The 21,172-nt window shown below is 42.0% G+C and overlaps 1 protein-coding gene across 1 annotated transcript in view; it reads right to left on the bottom strand.

Moving 5' to 3' along the window:
- Positions 1-20,855, bottom strand: part of CPLX1 (complexin 1) — a 265,911-nt gene extending 245,056 nt beyond the window's left edge. Inside the window, exon 1 of the mRNA XM_025192398.1 lies at positions 20,783-20,855. Coding sequence (XP_025048183.1) covers positions 20,783-20,813 — 31 coding nt within the window. The 5' untranslated portion in view covers positions 20,814-20,855. The remainder of the gene's footprint in view (positions 1-20,782) is intronic.
- Positions 20,856-21,172: the final 317 nt, after the last annotated feature.

The following is a 21,172-nucleotide window of genomic DNA, read 5'->3' as shown; positions in this document are numbered from 1 at the left end:
AGCAGGAACCCCCCCCCCAGACTTCCCTGCCATACAAAATATCTATTTCTCTCAAGTCAACATTTCTGGCATTATCTGCAAGCCAGGCTGTAGGAAAGACAGGAAGCAGGGCACTGTTTCTGTCCAGTTTTGAACTGAGGACCTTTTCTGAAGCAAATATAATTGCCATTATACTACAGAAACCAACAGGTCACTAAATAAACGAAGGGCACTGAACAGGAACTCATAGGTGGTTGAGGTTGTGTCAAGGTCCTTTCTTTTACAAGTGGCAAATATGATGGTCAGGGTGAAGCTGAGATTCCTTGGTGCCTTCCTTGAAGTGGAGGCAATATTAGTGCCCTGTGGGGCTGCAGTGCACCCAGGAGGTCTGAGTGTGGTTGGTGTGGAGACTGACTGCTGTAACTCATAAATGCCACAGCTGGGACAAATCAGAGCCTCTGCTGCCACCCTCATGAGGTGGAGCCAATGTAGGAGCCCTCCGCTGGGTGCTGACAGGTTGATGAGGTGGGTGAATCACAATGCCAACACCTGCTGCACAGTCACTGACACTTCCTGCATCCTCTTCCCCACTGTAGACTTGCCTATGCCAAACATGTTGGCAGACTGGAGGCCATATGGCCAGGGCCTGTGTCCACATGGTCATACATGGTGCCATGCACCAGCCTGCACAGGAACTGAATGAGCTCTTTGAAAAAAGCAGTGGCAGGTCATGGCCCTATAAAGACAGGAATATAGCACACACTGGATCTTCTGCAAAGGACTTAGAATCTATTTTCTGCATTTATTTCCCTGAACTCCCCACAATTTCAATAATTAGTTCCTTTATTTTGTCACAATCTGTCCTTTTCCAAAAATAAATGAATTAATAAAACACCTTCACTATAGAACTATTTTCTTTGTCCCTCCATTTATTTGAAAGTAAATCAACTCATGAATAAGGTTAGTTTTTGTCCTTATAACTTTCCCAACAAAGTCTAAATTAGAATTATCTGGATTGGGAGCCACGAGGTGCATGGGCAGCAAGGCCCCACTGTGGGCTGGAAGTAAAAGTAATAAGCCTTTATGGCAGTAGAAATTGAGAAGAGATGCGATTTGGCTCTGCACTCACAGTGTAGGGGATGGAAGGGGAGGAGTCCCCAGTGGGTCCAGTTCCCCAGGAGACCAACCAATCTGTGCTTTCCTCTGCATTTAGCTGTCCTTAGGGGGCCTCTGCCAAAGCAGGCTGGGATCTCTTCCCACTGGCCCCCTCACTGCAGAATCAAGGATCCAAGCCTCCACTTAGAACTGTGCATAGGTCTTCTTGGCAACAGGAATAAATCATGAGGATATAACTGCAGTTGTAACTCCACTGACTTCAACTATTAAAAGTGAGAACAGAACTGAGCAGAATATGGTTAATGATACAGTTTAATATCATTAACCTTGCATTAGATACCCCATTAGCACTTTACATAAGCCCAATCAGCAGTACACCTTGCCTAGTAACCCTGAGTGAGCCCTCTGCAAATGTGCCAACTCAAAAAGTGATGATTTCTTCACTTTGGTCTCAGTCCCAGTAAACATCTTGATCAAGATATCTGCAAGTATCAGAAAGGAGGTACATATGAGTAGGAAAAATTAACAGAAATGCAGGAAGCAAAAAGAATACTCAGCTGAGTAATGTGACTTTAGGCAAAATGAATTAAAACAGCATACTGTCCCCTTGCCCATCTGTACTCACCCTAACGAGGAGCCATCATACAAAGTAGAACTTGACATTTCAATAAAATGCAGAAGCTGGCTTTGGTCATACTGAATTGCATTAACACCACATTAATAAAATGTCAAGGAGATTCACTCAGGCACCCAGCTGTGCATCCTAAGAGGTGCATGTTGCAAGGAACACAGCAGAAAAAGAACAATCCTAAATACAATCAAACAGGGCAAAACAGTGAAAAGTTCAAGTAGTGCACATTGATAACAGTAGGTAATCATGAGGTGGTCTAAATGTGGAAAAAGATATAGTCTTTTGTTGCCAAAGTAACAGCAAATAGATGTGTGGCCATGACAAAAGGTAGTAATAAACTGTGCTGCTTTAATGTGGCAAAGAGTGTGAGCAGCTGGAACTGCCAACACTCTCCCACCATGCCAGGCAGGCACTCCCAGGGCTTGAGTCACTAGGTCCTGTGCTCCTTGGGAATTCCTGTGTAGGATCAGATCCCTCAAGCCTGCAAACACCTACTTAGCTTTCCCCTTCTCCACACCCCACCCCCAGCAATCTCTGGGGTATTTCTCTGCAACTGGGGAAAGTGCGGGGTTTCCCATTTCCAGAGACTCACCACAGAGATTGCTGAGGGCACATCGCTGCATGCAAAAAAAGCTGGGACACTCTGATGTGGTCCCAGGACTGAGCCTGCCAATTAGCTTATTGACAGCCCCAGCCCCAGGACCACCCATCAGCTGATTGGTGGCCTAAACTCCAAGACTGCACCACAGTGTCCCAGCTTTCCCCACTTCAAGAGTCACATCTGGGAACCCTGGAGATTGCCAGGACCACATCTCTGAAAGCAGAGAACATGTTGCCTGTTGTCCTAGAAGATCCATGGCTGGGACAATGGGCAAGGTGTGTTTCATACAACAATACATAACAGCTTCACATGTGGTGATGTCTATTTCTAGCCTAAGAGAGCCATTAGGAGAAAACTACATTTGCAAGGGTAGAATTCCCTGGCATGAAAGTCAGACAAGATGATAACATTGGCTCCTTCTGGCCCTACAATCTATCTTACCAATCAGTCTCTGATGCACATTACACTTTAATGGCTTTGTTAAAAGGAACACTACTTCTGGCTGAGTTTTTCAAAGGGCCTTAGAAGTGGGAGGCGGACAGCTCCCTTGGAAGTCAGTGTTCCTTGTTTTTGGTTCCCCTGCTGTCCATTAGATCAAGCCTGTCACTGACAGTATGGCAGATTGTAGTTCACAGGTATTGTTCACAGAATAGGATCCATCCCCACTTAGCCAGACTCTCTGAAGCAGTTTGGGATTCAGCCAAACAAGCACTGGTTTTGGTGTTTTGGTGTTTCAGCAAAGTTTGCTGGTAGAAAAGGGAGAATATTTTGGAATTTTAGTCTAAAAAATAAAGAAATTCACAGGGTTTCTCTTACCAACCAAGTGTACTTGGTCTGTAAATAAAAGAGCCAGTAGGTGACCAAGGTTGTACTATTCAAATAGGATCAGGTTTTGCACTCTTCAGAAAGTTCCAGTGAGTTGGAAAGAATAACCTTCTAAGCTATGCAGGGAATGCCCTCCACTGAGTCCAGCTGGAATTCAGCTTCTTAGCTTTTTTAAAATAGATTTGGATTCTGGCTTAAATACCAGCATGGGGGGGGTGGTATTCTTTTTGATCAGTAGCTCATTTAGTTAATATTTCTGTGTTTAAGTTCCCTTCTATACCTTTTAATACTGAAAATGTGTTCTTAGACAGTTTTTGACCCTATACTGGTTTCAGAAAAAGGAAATAAGGTGGAGATTCTCAACCTGAACACATTGGTCTATCTCCAGTGAAACAGTGGAGCTGCAATAAATTATGCCTCTTGCAGATCTTGCCCTTAAGGCTCAAACCATGGCATTTAAAACCAAAACTAAGAAAGATTTTCTCAGAGCCAAATCCTGCCTGACAAGACAAAGAGATAGATCCAAAGTTCAGATGCTTGAGCACTCATTGGCCAGTTGATTTATTAGCCCATTTCTACTAAAGAGTTGCCTCACCTTCAGCCTGCAACTTTCCAGAGAAGTTTTAGTCATTCACTTGGCAAAATCCAGTTAGATGACTTATTTGCCCTTGTGATGTCTTTGATGATGTATTATGGCACAATTGCAGATGCAATAAATTATAAATAATACGCCAATATCAATATGATGTATGACTTAACTTCATATAAAATATGAACCAAGGTGTCATTACAATTGCATAGTAGCTTTGGCTTTCCTTGGATTCAATGTTCATTTTACATTTTTTTATAAATTACCTCATTATCTTTTACATCCTAACATGAAATGCATACATTTCTTTGAACTACTCTTGCATTCCTTAATGTTAGCAAAGGTTATTGTGAAGGATCCACCACCCAGGAGTTATTAAAATTAAGCCTTTCTCTTAATCCCTACTATAAGTTCCATTTAACCAACAAGGCAGAAAAAATAAATGACTTTATCAAGTCAAGGCTGTTACATCTGTTTCATTCCCACATTGTAGCACAACTATGCATAATTGAGTTGCAGCTTAATCAACTAAGTGGACTACCCCTTGAGGAAAAGAAAAAAAAAACCTTGATTGTTCTCTTAAGAGCAGCAAGAGAGATGACAGCTTAACTCTGAAGTGTCAATGCTGCAGTAAGGGAATATTTAAAATCTTATGTAAGCAGCATCTCAGCATCTTGTCCTCAGTAATCTGTCCAAAGTCAAAGAAATTTTAAGTGACACCTAGTTTGGAAATTATTGTCATCCCTACAGAAGGGCAAATATCATGGAAATATTTAAGGGAACCTTCCAGTTTATATTTATTCATTGCCAGTTTATATCCATTATTTCTTGTCTCAGTGTTGTCCTTTAGCTTAAGAAACTCTTTTCCCCCCTCTTCTGTTTATCCATGACATATTTATAGAAAGTAATCAAATCCCCTCTCAACCTCTTTTCTCATCATCACTGTAATTATGAGTTTTCTCTTTCACATTTCTTTTGATTTGTAGCTATGCATTTTTGACACTGAAATGTAATTATGATCTCTGTATTGTGTATTATAAAAAACTAAGAGGGAAAGATGGAGCATAAAAAGAAGAAAGGATAAAATAAAAAAAATACATGAAACAGTACTGTATTATCAAACCTAGTCTGTTATGACATTTTAAATATACTGAAGCATTGTTTCATTTGCAGTTAGAGCCATCAAATGATAGTCTTGTTTTGGGCCAAGCCAAAATATATATTTTTTTCAGGGAACCAAAAAGTAAAAAATAAATTAATGTTGTTATTTTGTTATATTTCTAAAATATTTTGAAAAGGAAATGTCAAACAAGGAAATTTTCCTGATTTTTTCCAATTAGTACATCAAAATGCTTTATTTTGAAAATGTTGAAGTTAAACACTTTTATTATTTTCAAAGTGGAGTGAACAATTTTCAAAGTGGAGTGAACAAAGTGGAGTAACACAAAATTGTAAAATGTCTTGGTACTACCAAATCTGAATTCTTCACTAAAACAGTTGGCTGAAAAATGATGCCTGTTCTACCCACTGCATTATTGCAGTGGCTCAGATGCCACCTAGTGAGGACTTCAGGAACTGCAGCCCCTTGGAAAATGGAAGGAGGAGACTGCTTGAGCAGAGGAGGTCTGGGGAAGGGGATTAGACAGAAATTTCTAGAATTGCTATAGGATTGGTTGAGAAGCAGAGAGATTGGCAGGAAGTCATCTCCTGGAAGGATGCTGGCTTAAGGTAAATGGACTGGCACAAAGGACAAGAACATGTTAGGCCCGGTGCTGTTCCCAAAGACAGTAAGAATTCTATCAAGTCTTCTGCAACAGCTAAGGTCGTAACAGTCAACAGGACTGCAGTAACAAAACATCACGTATTCTCTTGTTTTTAGAGGTTTTCTTTGGGAAGCAATGGCACTTGTAAACCTAATTGCACTATAAAATAAGTTCCTGCAACAGATTAAACCATAGCTAGGTAGGATTGTTTTTCTCCTACAAAATGTTTCAGGTTTTTGATGAAAAATTGAAAATCTGAAAATCACTGTTTCCAGTTTTCAATGAAAATCTGAGTATTTTGCAATAGTTTTTCAAAAAAAAATCATTTTTCATAGAAAATATTTTGACAAAAATAAATGTTCATTTAAAAACTTTTGCCAGCTCTAATTAAAATACACATTTCATGTAATTCAATGACAAACCTAATATCAGTTCAGGGATAAAATTTTAGGGCTGCAACTGTAATCCCCACAACATGCTGGCCAGAGCAGCTGCTCGGGTACGCATGAAGACATGATCTACTCTTTACAATGGATGAAGTAATTCATTCGCTTCTTTGTAAAGGAAGAGCAATTATGATTTTCTCTCTGAAACACGTCAGTTTCTGTTTTGTACCTGGGATAATGGAGCTGTACCCTGCTTTTATTCCAGAAGCCGTGCAGTTACAGACTAGCTCAGTGTATAAATGACCTTCCAAGGACACTGAAAGAATTTGTGCCATGCCTGGGATGAGACGCTAGATCACCCTCAAATACATCCCAGTCCTTAGTGCTTCCTCTTATGCCACCCAGCTACAGCCCTCCAAGAAAAAAAAAGGATAAAAAAGATTGATATGACAGAGATGGAGAAATGAAGCCTAGCTACCTACCTATTTATTCATCAATCCAAATGTGCTTTTTATTCTATATCATAATTTGCTATCTGCTTTCCTGTTTTTCCTTCCATTCACCCAGACTATAGAGTTATCAAAATAAATTTATCAACTCACCCACCAAAGAATATTTTGTTTGTCTTATAATTTACTTTCTTAAATGATATTTTTCAGTACTTTGAATTGTAAACTTATGTTGGTGCTGCATATTTGACGTTGCTTCAAGGTCACCACAACCACAAATAAGCTACAGCATTCAAGTCATGCTGCAAATTCAAGATAAGTAGGTGGTAAGCAGTTTCATTTTTATAGGTAATGGCAAATTCAAATTGCAATAAGGTGCACATCAAAAGTCATCAGATTTAATTTATTTTGTTTGTATTAATATGTTTCTGCAATGACTGAGCCAACCGGTTTGAAATTAGCTAATTTAACATTGCAGAATAAATCAATTGAAGCTGATCTTCTTGTATTGTACAGTGTGATGATCTGTTTTTCCCAAAGAGAAAGATTCAGTTTCCTCTAAATATCACATTTCCAAAACATCCTGGGATCCCTGTACGTTAGTAAGATCCCCAATAAGTTCTACCACTGTTATTAATACCACTATTTAATCCATTAGTAAAAAGAAGTGAGCATCAGATAAAACTCTACGGGGAATATGCAGGCTTTAATAGGATGTTTTACATCCTATACACGGTCTCAGTGCAGAAGAAAAGCAGGAATAAGCAAGCCAGCACAATCAAGAGGCAAATAAAATAATAGGTTTCCAACAATACGCTGTTTAAGTTCAGCAAGTATTTAAGGACCTTTCTAAATCTAAGCATGTAAGCAATCCCAGTGAAGCTAATAGGACTACTTACCTTCTTAAAGTAACAGAAGTTTATCCAGCACCCTCTGTAATCAGAATATTCCCATGAACTTCCATGGGCACTAATCAGGCTCTAAGGGTTTGATCCCCTGCTTGTTTATGTCCAAGGAAAAACTCCTATTGACTATGGAGGCTAGGATCAATCCTGAAGTAAGTAGCTATTCTCAATTTGCTAAGGCAGAGGGAAACTTCCCACCTGCAGAGCTGTGTCATCCAGCCTGCAGGGCTCCTGGAGGGACCAGGATTTTGGCAGTGGAGCAAGCAGCAGTGATGTTAACCCCCACAGCTCCATGAGCGAACTAAGGAAACTGTGTGGGTTACTGTCACTACTGCTTGCCATGCTGCTAAAATTCCAGGTACAGATCTCCTTTGGGGACTCATTTTAGTGATGCTATTGCTCTCCCTGCCACCAAAATCCTGGGTACAGATCCCCCTTGGTGACTTGTTTAATTGCTGGTAGGGCAAGCAACAGCTATATTAACCTATATGGCTCCCTGAGCCAAAAGAATGGGTCAGGGAGAATACTACTACCACTTGCCCTGTTGCCATGGTCTAAATATGTTAGATACCCCTGGGCTAGGTTGTTACAGATAAATTTAAGTTATACATTTCAAACACCTGAGGACTGACTGGATCCATGGTTTAGATTCTAAGGACTGTGGCCACTTGCACAACTCGAGCCTGATTTAGATGACTAATTCCTATTTCATTTAGGGAATGGTGTTTTACCTAGTGGATTACATGAGGGCCACCTTAGGAATTAGGTATGTAATGTCAATTAATTTTTTACATAAAAGCCATCAAACTGTATCATAATGTGAGAATATTGACACATACACCTATATTGTAGATACGGACTTGACAGCAACAGGGCAACTTAAAAAGCCAAGTGAAATGTGCTGATTGCATCCCTTTCAGCCCTCTAGTCCAGGAGTGCTCAACACCTAGCCTGCAGGCCAAATCTGGCCCATGAAGCTATGTTATCCAGCCTGCAGGTCTCCTCACAGGTCCAAAAGTTTGGTGGTGGGACAAATTGCCAGAGCAATTGCCTGCTGTCAAATTGCCAGAGCCCCACGGGCCAGAGAGCATAGCCCTTCCCTCTGGATTGAGTGTGCAGGGCTGGCTGGGGTAACATGGAGCAGTGCAGAACTGAGTGGGCCCAATTGGGGTAGGGCAGGATGGTGCAGAGCCATGCAGGGCCAACTGGGGCAGCGCAAGGCAGGGCTGAGCAGGACAGTGCAGAGTGGCATAAGGTGAAGCAGGACCGGGCAGAGCACCCTCCTGACAAGCAGAGAGCCCAATTCAGCCCACAGACTGGCCCCACACAACTTATCTGGCCTGCAGGGCTGAAAGACTGAGCACCACAGCTCTAATCTGACTTTTCCCTGGGATAAAATCTAAGAGTACAGGCAGGTGTTACATTTCTAGCGGGAGAAATGCCACTCTCCCACTAGAAACTGGAAACATATTGAGAGTTCACGCAGTTTCTCCCACAGGAAAATGCTGATTCTGAGAGAAAGATCTTTTTCTTCCAGCAAGGAAGATCTCTCCTCTGGGAGACTTTCTGCTGCAGAAATGAATGCCTGTACACTTTTCCCACTTAACTCCTCTCTGGCACTGGGAGTAATCCAGGACTGGGAAATGCTCCCTGCACCTTCTCCAGACTGGGATGACCAGGGTCTGGGGAAGGCATGGGAATCACCTGCTTCTAGGCTTCTCTCAGTCCCCAAAATGGGTGGAGCAGTAGGGCAAGATTCCCAGTGCCTTCCCTAATCCAGGGTAACCCCAATCTGGGGAACACACACAGAGCAGTGGCAGCTCTACTCCTGTGACCAGGGTACAGGGGAGAAAGGGTGGCTGCAGGCTAGAATTACTGTAAGCTTTCTCTCTTGGGAAGATTTCCCAACATTTTCCAGTAGTAGAAATGAATGTCTGATTATGGCCCAAGATACCAAAGCCTGTGACAGTTCTGAACAGAAACCCTATTTTGAAAAATCACCCAGTCACAGAAATGTTTCCTTCTCTCAGTAAATGTGGAATTACCCATCCTATCACTCATATTCCCATGCTCTTAAGTAATTGTTACTTGAATCCTGCAACTGATAGGATTTACCTGCAACCATGATGGTTCTTTGTTTGGTGAATATCCTGCCATGATAATGGCTATTTATTCCATTGCTTTGTAGATCATGCTGTGAGAGAAGGAAGACTCCTAATTTCCTGATGGGCAAAGCACTGACATGAAGCTTTTGCAGATCCTTCACTCTGTTTTCTGCATGTCCTTTCACAGATTCTGATCAAGTGAGTTATATATGGCTCATGCAAGTTTGAGCTATGTGTGTGCATGTGCATATGTGTTTGTATGCATATATATGTATATTTATTTGTACATATACATACATAAATACATATTATACACACACACACACACACACAAGCGAATTGCCTGTCAAGAATGATGGGAATGGGGGAGATGGAGTGGGGGAAGCTCGCTAACTCTAACCCTAACCCCCCCACCCCGCCGCACTGCCACTGCTTCCCAGGAGCAGGCAGGGAGTGGGGCAAGGGGAAGCTTGCCCCACCATCCCCTCCTTCCCCCTCTGCCAGCACCCCATGCCACTGCCACCTTCAAGGAGCAGGGCCAGGGTGGTGGGGGGCTAGCAGCCCTGGCCTCCCCCCTGCTCCATCCCTTCCATCATGGCAGTGCTCCTCTGCACTGCCGGCACCTCCTATCTGTAACGCTCTTGGAGCACTCTGATTGGTTGTTTTAATAACCAGTCAGAGTACTCCGAGAGTGTTATGGACAGACAGATGGACTAAGCCCTTTATTATATTAGAATACGTATATATCTATAGTATCTATATCTATCTATAGTATCTGTATCTGTACAGTATCTATATAGTATCTGTATCTATACCTATATCTATATCTACTTTGGTTAGCCTATAAGGTGAAAATCTGGCCTGTCTTCTGTATGAACATTTTGGATCATACTGAGACATCACAACTGCTCTCCTTGAGCTCTGTAGAACAGGGTAATGATAACTGAGGGACCTGGCTTTACACATGGCATACCAGTACATATTCAGGCCCTAATACAGCAAGATACATAAGAATATGGATAGTCTTACTGACTTCATATGCAGTTCATCTCCTCTGTCAATTGGTGGGGAGGGAGACCTGGGGGTTAAAGTTGCACACAGTCCCAAAGACTTCTATAAGGCACTGAAAGTATGTGCTAGCAAATCCTGCAGCAGGACCAGAGTTGTATTATTTACCAAGCTCATTTTCAGTCCCCCACACAGTGCTACAATTTACACCAATATATAGGAGGTTGGTCATTCTGAAATAACATAACAGTGTTTTCTCTGAAAAGCTGTTGGCCAGGGATGAACTTTAATGAAAAGGAACAGGGACCTATTGCAAAATAATTGAAAGTTTCCAAAAAAATATCGTTGCTCTCTGATTTTTAAATACCAACAGAAATTCTGTTTTTTATTATATAGTTATTTAAATGGCCATTTCTAAATGAAACAATTGACGTGTCTCAACTTTCTTGTATCCTAGAAGCAAACCATTTCTTTTTCAGAGTGGCAAGTTTCAATTTTTTTATTATAAATATAGGTGCATCATGAAAGGCGTTGGCCACATAACAGAATCAATCATAAATCAGCTCTTTGCAGTATATTACTACCATCAGCAGAGCCATCTGTGACATGATTGGATAAACTCTAAGGCCCCCTCTGCATGTCATAGGTATTATGCAATTAACTGTTTAATTGTGCAATTACCTTAACATCAGTTATCAGATACAATGGATTTATATAGGATGGTTTGGATAGGGATGATCCTGCTTCAGGCAGGGGGTTGGATTAGGTGACCTTCGGAGGGTTTTTCCATCCCTACTTCTCTATGATTCTCTATGATTCCATGTTCCCTATCTAAGACATCCTATACAAACCCACTGTCTAACCTCTTAGCAAAACTACACAGTCAACCCGTACACAACACAAGACATCATAACCTTATCTGCCACAGGTCAAGCAGGGGGACACAAGGTGGCCAACGCTCTACTGCTGAAAATATTATTAAAATACACTCTAGAGATACCAGGAATAGGGCCATGGCTTCCAGCCCCTTTCTACAGAGGAAAGCAAAACCCCCTACAGAGCTTACCAATCCAAGCATCAGGTAAAATTCCTCCCTGATCCCAAATATGGTGATCAGTTTGACCCTGAGCAGAGGGACAAGACCTTCTAGCTGACAAATTCTGGGTTGAAGTCCCAGAAGGAGCACTGGAATGCCCCAGTCAAAATCTCCAGGATTGGCTGCAATCAACAGCCAATGCCTCTGAGAAAGGCTAAAAAAAACACCCCTTACATATGTAGCAGCAGAGACGGAAATTCCCTCCCAGCCTCATGTGGCAACCGGACCAACTGTCTGCAGTTACAAATGTATTTGGTGCATTTAGCTCATTTTTCACTGCATAGCTTGTTTGCAACCAGATGTTGATGTTTACAGATTTGTTTCCTATTCATCAGGCCTTTGATCCCTTCAGCTACTCAGCACAGATGCCCCCTTAAGCCAGCTGGAGTCCACTGGCTCTCCTCGTTGTAAGAAACTGATGACAAAGACTTTCTGCAGAAGACAAGCCTCCACATTCCATGCAAATGAAAGGAAGTATTTTTATTAATCTTCAGCTGTGGAGAAAACTAAGAAGGCTAAGGCATGATTTGAGATACAGCTGGCAAGGAACATAAAAGACAATAAAAAAGGGTTCTACAAGTATGTCAAAAGTAAGAGGAAGACCACAGATCTCTTATGGAATGCAGAAGGCAATCTAGTTATGGATGATATAGAGCAGGGGTTGTCAACCAGGGGTATGCGTACCCCTGGGGATACTTGGGAAGGCACAGAGAAGCGGGGGCACTTCCAGTTCTGCTTTCAGCACTTCTGTCAGAGTACTCCGAGAGTGTTATGGACAGACAGATGGACTAAGCCCTTTATTATATTAGAATACGTATATATCTATAGTATCTATATCTATCTATAGTATCTGTATCTGTACAGTATCTATATAGTATCTGTATCTATACCTATATCTATATCTACTTTGGTTAGCCTATAAGGTGAAAATCTGGCCTGTCTTCTGTATGAACATTTTGGATCATACTGAGACATCACAACTGCTCTCCTTGAGCTCTGTAGAACAGGGTAATGATAACTGAGGGACCTGGCTTTACACATGGCATACCAGTACATATTCAGGCCCTAATACAGCAAGATACATAAGAATATGGATAGTCTTACTGACTTCATATGCAGTTCATCTCCTCTGTCAATTGGTGGGGAGGGAGACCTGGGGGTTAAAGTTGCACACAGTCCCAAAGACTTCTATAAGGCACTGAAAGTATGTGCTAGCAAATCCTGCAGCAGGACCAGAGTTGTATTATTTACCAAGCTCATTTTCAGTCCCCCACACAGTGCTACAATTTACACCAATATATAGGAGGTTGGTCATTCTGAAATAACATAACAGTGTTTTCTCTGAAAAGCTGTTGGCCAGGGATGAACTTTAATGAAAAGGAACAGGGACCTATTGCAAAATAATTGAAAGTTTCCAAAAAAATATCGTTGCTCTCTGATTTTTAAATACCAACAGAAATTCTGTTTTTTATTATATAGTTATTTAAATGGCCATTTCTAAATGAAACAATTGACGTGTCTCAACTTTCTTGTATCCTAGAAGCAAACCATTTCTTTTTCAGAGTGGCAAGTTTCAATTTTTTTATTATAAATATAGGTGCATCATGAAAGGCGTTGGCCACATAACAGAATCAATCATAAATCAGCTCTTTGCAGTATATTACTACCATCAGCAGAGCCATCTGTGACATGATTGGATAAACTCTAAGGCCCCCTCTGCATGTCATAGGTATTATGCAATTAACTGTTTAATTGTGCAATTACCTTAACATCAGTTATCAGATACAATGGATTTATATAGGATGGTTTGGATAGGGATGATCCTGCTTCAGGCAGGGGGTTGGATTAGGTGACCTTCGGAGGGTTTTTCCATCCCTACTTCTCTATGATTCTCTATGATTCCATGTTCCCTATCTAAGACATCCTATACAAACCCACTGTCTAACCTCTTAGCAAAACTACACAGTCAACCCGTACACAACACAAGACATCATAACCTTATCTGCCACAGGTCAAGCAGGGGGACACAAGGTGGCCAACGCTCTACTGCTGAAAATATTATTAAAATACACTCTAGAGATACCAGGAATAGGGCCATGGCTTCCAGCCCCTTTCTACAGAGGAAAGCAAAACCCCCTACAGAGCTTACCAATCCAAGCATCAGGTAAAATTCCTCCCTGATCCCAAATATGGTGATCAGTTTGACCCTGAGCAGAGGGACAAGACCTTCTAGCTGACAAATTCTGGGTTGAAGTCCCAGAAGGAGCACTGGAATGCCCCAGTCAAAATCTCCAGGATTGGCTGCAATCAACAGCCAATGCCTCTGAGAAAGGCTAAAAAAAACACCCCTTACATATGTAGCAGCAGAGACGGAAATTCCCTCCCAGCCTCATGTGGCAACCGGACCAACTGTCTGCAGTTACAAATGTATTTGGTGCATTTAGCTCATTTTTCACTGCATAGCTTGTTTGCAACCAGATGTTGATGTTTACAGATTTGTTTCCTATTCATCAGGCCTTTGATCCCTTCAGCTACTCAGCACAGATGCCCCCTTAAGCCAGCTGGAGTCCACTGGCTCTCCTCGTTGTAAGAAACTGATGACAAAGACTTTCTGCAGAAGACAAGCCTCCACATTCCATGCAAATGAAAGGAAGTATTTTTATTAATCTTCAGCTGTGGAGAAAACTAAGAAGGCTAAGGCATGATTTGAGATACAGCTGGCAAGGAACATAAAAGACAATAAAAAAGGGTTCTACAAGTATGTCAAAAGTAAGAGGAAGACCACAGATCTCTTATGGAATGCAGAAGGCAATCTAGTTATGGATGATATAGAGCAGGGGTTGTCAACCAGGGGTATGCGTACCCCTGGGGATACTTGGGAAGGCACAGAGAAGCGGGGGCACTTCCAGTTCTGCTTTCAGCACTTCTGGTTTCTCTACTGCATGAGGGGGACCTCCCCCAGCCCCCCGCCCTCATCGATTGGCCAGGGGACTCCCTGCTCCTCAACTGGCTGCTGGGGATACACCAACCAAAAAAAGTTGAAAACCCCTGATATAGAGCAAGTTAAAATATTAAAGCCTTTTTTACTTCCGTCTTCACAACTAGGGTCAGCTATCAGACGATGAGAGCAGTTGGCAGCAAAAATAGGAAAGGAAACAGTCTAAAGTAGTGAAAGAACAAGTTAAGGATTACTCAGAGAAGCTAAATACTTTCAGGTTCACAGGGCTCGATGGAATACACTATAGAGTCCTCAAGGAATTGACTGAGGTAATTTCAGAATCATTGACTATCCTCTTTGAGAATTCGTGGAGGGTTGGTAAGGACCCAGATGACTGGAAAAGGGCAAATATAGTGCCCATTTTTAAGAATTAGAGAAAGGATTATCTGGAGAATTGCGGACTAGTCAATCTGATGTCAATACCTAGAAAGATCATTCTAAAGCAGTATTCCCAACCTTTTTATGCCATGACCTGCTGCTGGGTGTGGCAGCATGCAGCAGCGGCCCAGGGGTGGGGGAGCTCCCTGCACAGGGCGCAGCTCAACTTTTGTGTGCAGCGCCACCGGCATTGCCTCTGCAACCCTCATTTGGGTCGCGACCTGAGGTTGGGAACTGCTGTTCTAAAGGGAACTATGGTGAAGCATGTAGAGGAGGATAGGGTGATCAGGTACAACCAGCATTGACTGAACAAGAGCAAGTCATGCTTGATCTCCTTCTACAATATGGTGACTGTCAGTTTTTGTTGCTGGAGGGGAGAGTAGTGGATGTGATATACCAGGCCTAGACTAGATGAGTGGGGGCCAACCTTTCTGTTGGGTATGCCACAAATTAGCCCCATACACTCCCTAGGTGTCACTCTGATCCCTTTCCCTGTTCCAATCTGCTATTTAACTCTCTGCCCCAAGCCCTGTGCTCCCTGACTCTGTGCTCCTTGCCAGGGAAGGGATCTTGTCCAGCTCCTTTTTGTTCATTCGTTTGCCCCCATGACTCCTGCATTGTTGCAGCTTCAACAGGTGGGTGGTGGGCACCCCACACTCCCAGCTAGTCTGTAGCTTCATGGTTAGGGCACTTTCCTGAAAAGTGGGACATGTGCTTTGAGTCCCCTCAGGCTAAAGGAAAGCTTAACTCCAGATCTCCCATTTCCTAGACACATGTTTTAACTACTAGGTCAAAAAGCAGTAGCAGCATGCCTACCCTCAAAAGCAGGACAAGATAGTAGAGAGTGCAGGCTTTGGAGAGTGGTGGGTATTTATATCTACCCCTATACTTACTGTTTCCTACTGGCTATCACTAGGTGCCTGCAGGTTTTCTGGATTGCCCTTTAGTGTGGATGGTGCACTGAGGCACCCAGACTTTAGTGTTTCTGTTAGGAAACTGGGTCTAACCAAAGCTGTTATTTTCTTTCTAAACAAATAAGCATTAAAATAAGGCAAAGCCTTAAGCACACCACTTGGCTTGGGATGCTCTCAGAAAATGGAAGAGGAATGATTTGTAGCAGTAAGAAGTATCAGGCCCGCAGCCTTAGGAGGCATAAGGCTCATTCTTTCTTGGTTAAGGTGAGTTGCATAGACTTTGTTTAAGATATCAGTGACAGAGGTACTGAGCTATCTGTGTATTCTATAGTAGGTCAGATTTAAAATTTCATTTGTCCCATCACATTCTCAGATTCACAGAAAACTTATGCATAGCATGCCCTGTTTGAAAACACTGTGTATGCTAGAGCTCTTATTATTATTATTAGGGCTTTTGCACGGTGAAATCCTATATTCTGGTTGATCTACTATAATTGTGTTGTTTTGGGGTTCTGAGGCTCGGCTTGCCAAACAGTAGCTCTCAGTCGTGCTGCACTGGTGAGGTACAGCACAACTGTATTTGCTGAGTCTGTCAAGTATAAGAGTGCAATTTACTGGTCTCCAGGTTTCTGTTCTCTCTCACCATTTGCCACTGTTATTTGTACAAAGTAGTAACTGCAGTATATGTGTATGTACTCATGTGGCTCTAGCCCTGTATAAGCCTCCGTGTCAGGGCTCTGGCCATAAGTGTGGGAGAAATACCATGCTGTTTTTGTTTCTAAACGTTTCATATGGGACAGTATTTTTATATAACACAGCACCTGCAAAGGTCTTAATGAATTGATTTCCCTTTTTCTACCAACCATCACTACAATACTGCAAGGGTAAGATGGAACAGTCTCTGTAGCAAGGCTCTGAGAAAAATGTCAATGGGTCTCATCCTCTCTACTGTGTTAATTAAGCAGTGTTTAGGCAGTGTTTGACACACTGTTTTATTGGCTATTAGTGCACACTATCACAAGCACAGTAGCTGTGGAAGGAGACAGATCCATGATAAAGAGAGACTTTAAGGCCCATGCAGATGTCAAGGGTCAGTCCTTGTGTAGGTTCCAGCACTATTGCTTCATTCTCATCAGCTGGTACTAAAGGTGATAGCAGAGAATAGTTATCTAGTGCAAATGCATAGGAGTCTAAGCACAAACAGATTGGGTGGTAAAAGGTGTTTTCTATTTCTGCATCCACCTCAGAATACAATTTCCCTCCAAAACTAATTGTTTAGGCATAAAAATGTATCTCTTGTGATTCAGTGAAAACCAATCACGCTTTAGTTTCTAATTCACCAGACCTACCACAGATAATTGTCTTCACTAGGCAGTCAACTCTAATAAGAATCAATCCATACCCCTGAACATCTTCCAGCCTTGTGTTAGTCTGATTGGAAACATCCATAGGGCAAATGTGAATTGCCTGTCAAGATGCTTTAGAGCCAGATGAAATGTCTTCAGGTACCAATTCAAAGTCTAGGTCCTAGCTCCCACAAAAACATTAGGCTAAATATTGCAATTTATTATTTTAATCCAAACCAGCCTGTTCCATGTGAAAACGCACCAGGAAGGGAGAAGGAGTAGAGAACGCTGAGAGGTTCTCTTTATGCTTTGTTTCAACCTTTCTATCAACAAGGGGTCCTATTTCCAAAGGCCAAAAAGCCTCTGAGATCTGTCCAGATTGGCACTATTCATAGACATAAGGCTTTTCAGATTCACACCACACACTTGGTTAGAAGAATTCAGAGCCAGATCCTCAGCTGGTGCATTTATCTCCACAGAGCTCTGGCCTCAATTCCAGTTGCACAGAGCGTTACAAAATCTGGCTGCAGGTGCTTCTTATTTGCAAATATTTTCTGTTGAACACAAGAGAAGAACATGCCATTTACATAGCGATCACATGAGAAAAGGCTGTCCTATTTACTTCTAGAAGTTCACAGAGGAATATCATCCTTCCAGATAAATGAAACTGGGAAAATGTCCCCAGGAAGTTGCAACGTATTCGTTCCAATTTCCGTGGTGGAGCACTGGCCTGGAAGGGGCTTCCTCAGCCATTGAACGGAGTCCCCCATGTTTGTAGGCAGTTATTTTACCCAAACTGGCCACTTCAAAGCCTCACGTAACTACAAGGTTCAAAACCAAAAAAAGGTGAATCAAGCCTTGAATATGTAATTTTATGCAATAAAAAGAAGTTCTTGGATAGAGGAGAAGAATTCAGGTTAAGGGGATATTAATCAGAATGCCAGAAAGACAAAGCTGTGTAAGAAAAATGTATGAGTGACAATCCTGTGAAAAAGGCACTCTGTAACTTATGCAAGACACTATCATTCTAATATAGTTGCCCTTCATGAGCTCCACCCTGCACCACTGAAACCAGTGAGAGTTTCCCCACTAATCTGAAAAGATTCATTGGATGTTCACTGGGAAAAGAATAGGTTGGCCCTTAATTATAAATAATAAACTTGAATATTTAGCATAAAACCTTTTGTGGAAACAAGGGCCAGGTCCTTGCAATATCCATTCATGTTTAGACATCAATTCTTGTTTTTAAAATGCACAAGAAAACTGACACCAGAAAGCGTTTCTGCTCTGCAAAATGACTTCCCCTTGGGACCTCAGCATTCTTGTTTCATTGTGCAGTATGTGAATATATATTTATTCATATACTATTAAAAGATCTGCAGCAAAGCATGCGGGTTCAATGCATAAGACAAATAAAATTAAAACATTCTGCCAGCTGTTTAGGCATAATGCATGTGTCAGTGCTGTTCAGTGATGAAAATGTTATGTTGAAACAGCTGGTTGAGTGATCCTGAGTTGTGATTTTATGTATCTGTAGTAATTCCACTTGGAAAAACTGAAACCCATTAACAGCATTGGCTGTGGCACTTGGCTATCATTAATTAACATTTCTTGTTTTTTCAACAGTGCTGCAGTTATTTCTCTTTAGCTGGCAAATGGGAAAAATCTAGGCATGTGATGAGCGAGTCTATTAGGTATTAATCAATCCCTGTAAGAGACAGAGTGAATGATGCTGCATCCAACAGCAGTATGTCCTTGACACCTCAAAAATGTCAAAACCACAGACAGCCGACAATCTTAAAATACTGCTTTTTTAAATGCTAACATCATAATGCAAATATTGAGATTGGCACATGGCATTTTGTTGGGATTGATGCCAGGCTGGACTTTGATCCTTAGCTATTCCATGGGCAATCACTTCCTTCTAAGTAATTTCAAATCCAGAGTTACGGCTGTGCACCTTAATTGTTACATATTAAGTACAATTCCACATCATAAAACATTTCATATTTTTTCTTCTGTATATTCTCCTTCCTCCAGCAAGGGAAAAATTATGCCACCTTTAATCAGTGTAAGTGGTCCAACAAGTCTGATTCTCCCACCCATAAATGCACTGCTGAGTACTGCATTCTGTGAGTAATCCCATTAATTTCAATGGGATACTACTGATACTATTCAGCTTGAGTAAGCGTAGCAGAACTCAGTGAAATTATTTCCCTTTTAAAGTGTGCTTTGAATTTTAAATTAAATATGGCAACACACTGGTAAGCAACATGCAAGTCCCTGGCATCAACTATGTGCTTAGGTATAGTCTACCTAACCGGCAGGTGAAACCCATAAGAAATTAAAGTGAAGAAAAAGAAATTAAAATGTAACCTTTTTACCCTCAATGCAGAGTCAGGCATTTTATTGCTCTATTTTTTCAATCTAAAATGGCTTCTTTATTGCATTTTATAGGTAAATACGGAATATTCTTAGAACGAAAAGCGACTCGTGGTAAAAATCTATCATCAGTTTAAACAGCAAATGATATCAATAACAAGTACAAAATAACTGCAGTAGGTCTGATGACAATATAATTTATCTAAAGTAAAAAAGAACAGATAAGAAACAAAATGAATAAATCTAAATTGTACCGCTGACCTCCAATTAGGCCTTAATATCCCATGAACCTAACATACAGCCAGCAATATCAAATATGCGACTTGCGGCATTTCTGCTGAATCAGAATGGGTCACAGAGGCAGCATAATGCCAACAGAATGAGGGAATTCCTTTATTAATATCATGAGTGCTTTTATTTCATTTTGTTGTTTGCATTGTATAATTAGACAGGTTTATTACATGCAATAGTAGCTGTGTTTATGCAATGTTAAAGATCAGGCTCTAACAGCACACCTTTGGAGAAAGGTCTTTGGCTCAGATCAGTGGATCTCTCTGTTGCAGTAGTCCTAGAAACCTGACTAGTCTTGTGCGCAGTTTGAAATATCTGCACTATTTGACTTTAAGTCAAAATTTGAACAGAGCTTCATGCCTGTAATAGAATTCAGGGTGAGATCTCACATACTGAATTTTGCCACTTAGTTTGGCCTTACTCTGGATATGTAAAATCTGCTAACAGCAAGCAGATCTATAACTAGCACACCAGGTTGAAACAATCATAGTCGTTGAAGGCAGCATACTATTGTGAGCAACAAAGGCTGTTTTGTATGGGTGACCAGCTGCTAGAGATGAAAATGTGTCTGCTTGCCTGGGGCACCCAGGGCCATATGGATTATGGACCCGATTCAAAGTCCATTGAAGTCAGTGGAAAAATTCCCATTGACTTGAACCAGGTCCTATGGTAGTCCACTGCCTGCTGCCCCCTGGAGTTCAAAGCAGTAAACGTACTCCTTGCTGCTTTGCCAGATGTATGAGTGCCAGAATGTTTGGTATATTGTGAAGACATTTGCAGGACGCATTCAAAAGAAAATAAGTTGTGGCAGTGCGATGCAACACAATATTGCTTCATCTGCTCAGTGGCACTGCATTTGGGGTTCTCCAGCGAATTCTCCCATGTGATTTTAAAGGGGAAAATTCCTATCCGGGCGTGCTGCAGACGCACGTGAAAAAGTGAGGGGACAGCGACGAAGTGACAGAGAGAACCCAAGCCCTTATCAGATCCGCCGCATGACATGCACAAATCTAGGCTTACCTCCTAAAGCTTGTTTCATGACAAAATCCATGGTGATGGCTTTAGATTCCTCCGCTCCGGTTCAGATCTCACATGCAAGATGAACAGAACCAAGTCCCGGGGTCGTCGCCTACAAGGAACGGGCAAGACAAGAAAACAAAACAAAAGAGATGGGGGTCTGTCTTTGGGACCGGCAGGCAGACAGCGTCTCTCTGTCTCTCTCTGGGCTGCCCTGGGTGGCCTTTCTAGGGGCTTGCTGTCCTCGTCTTCCAGGGCAGCTCAGCTGCCGGCTCAAGTTTTGCTCCGATGGGTAGCACCGCCCCCCAGCTCTGCAGTGAGGTGGGGAGGCTCCGGCTGGGCGGGAGTCCCGCACGCAGGAGCCAGGTGCTAGTCAAGGTGAGCGAGGTCGCG

Source organism: Alligator sinensis, unplaced genomic scaffold, assembly GCF_000455745.1.
Source record: "Alligator sinensis unplaced genomic scaffold, ASM45574v1 scaffold1117_1, whole genome shotgun sequence".
Taxonomy (NCBI): domain Eukaryota; kingdom Metazoa; phylum Chordata; order Crocodylia; family Alligatoridae; genus Alligator; species Alligator sinensis.
The sequence above is the reverse complement of the archived record's forward strand: the minus strand, read 5'-3'. Positions and strand labels throughout refer to the sequence as shown.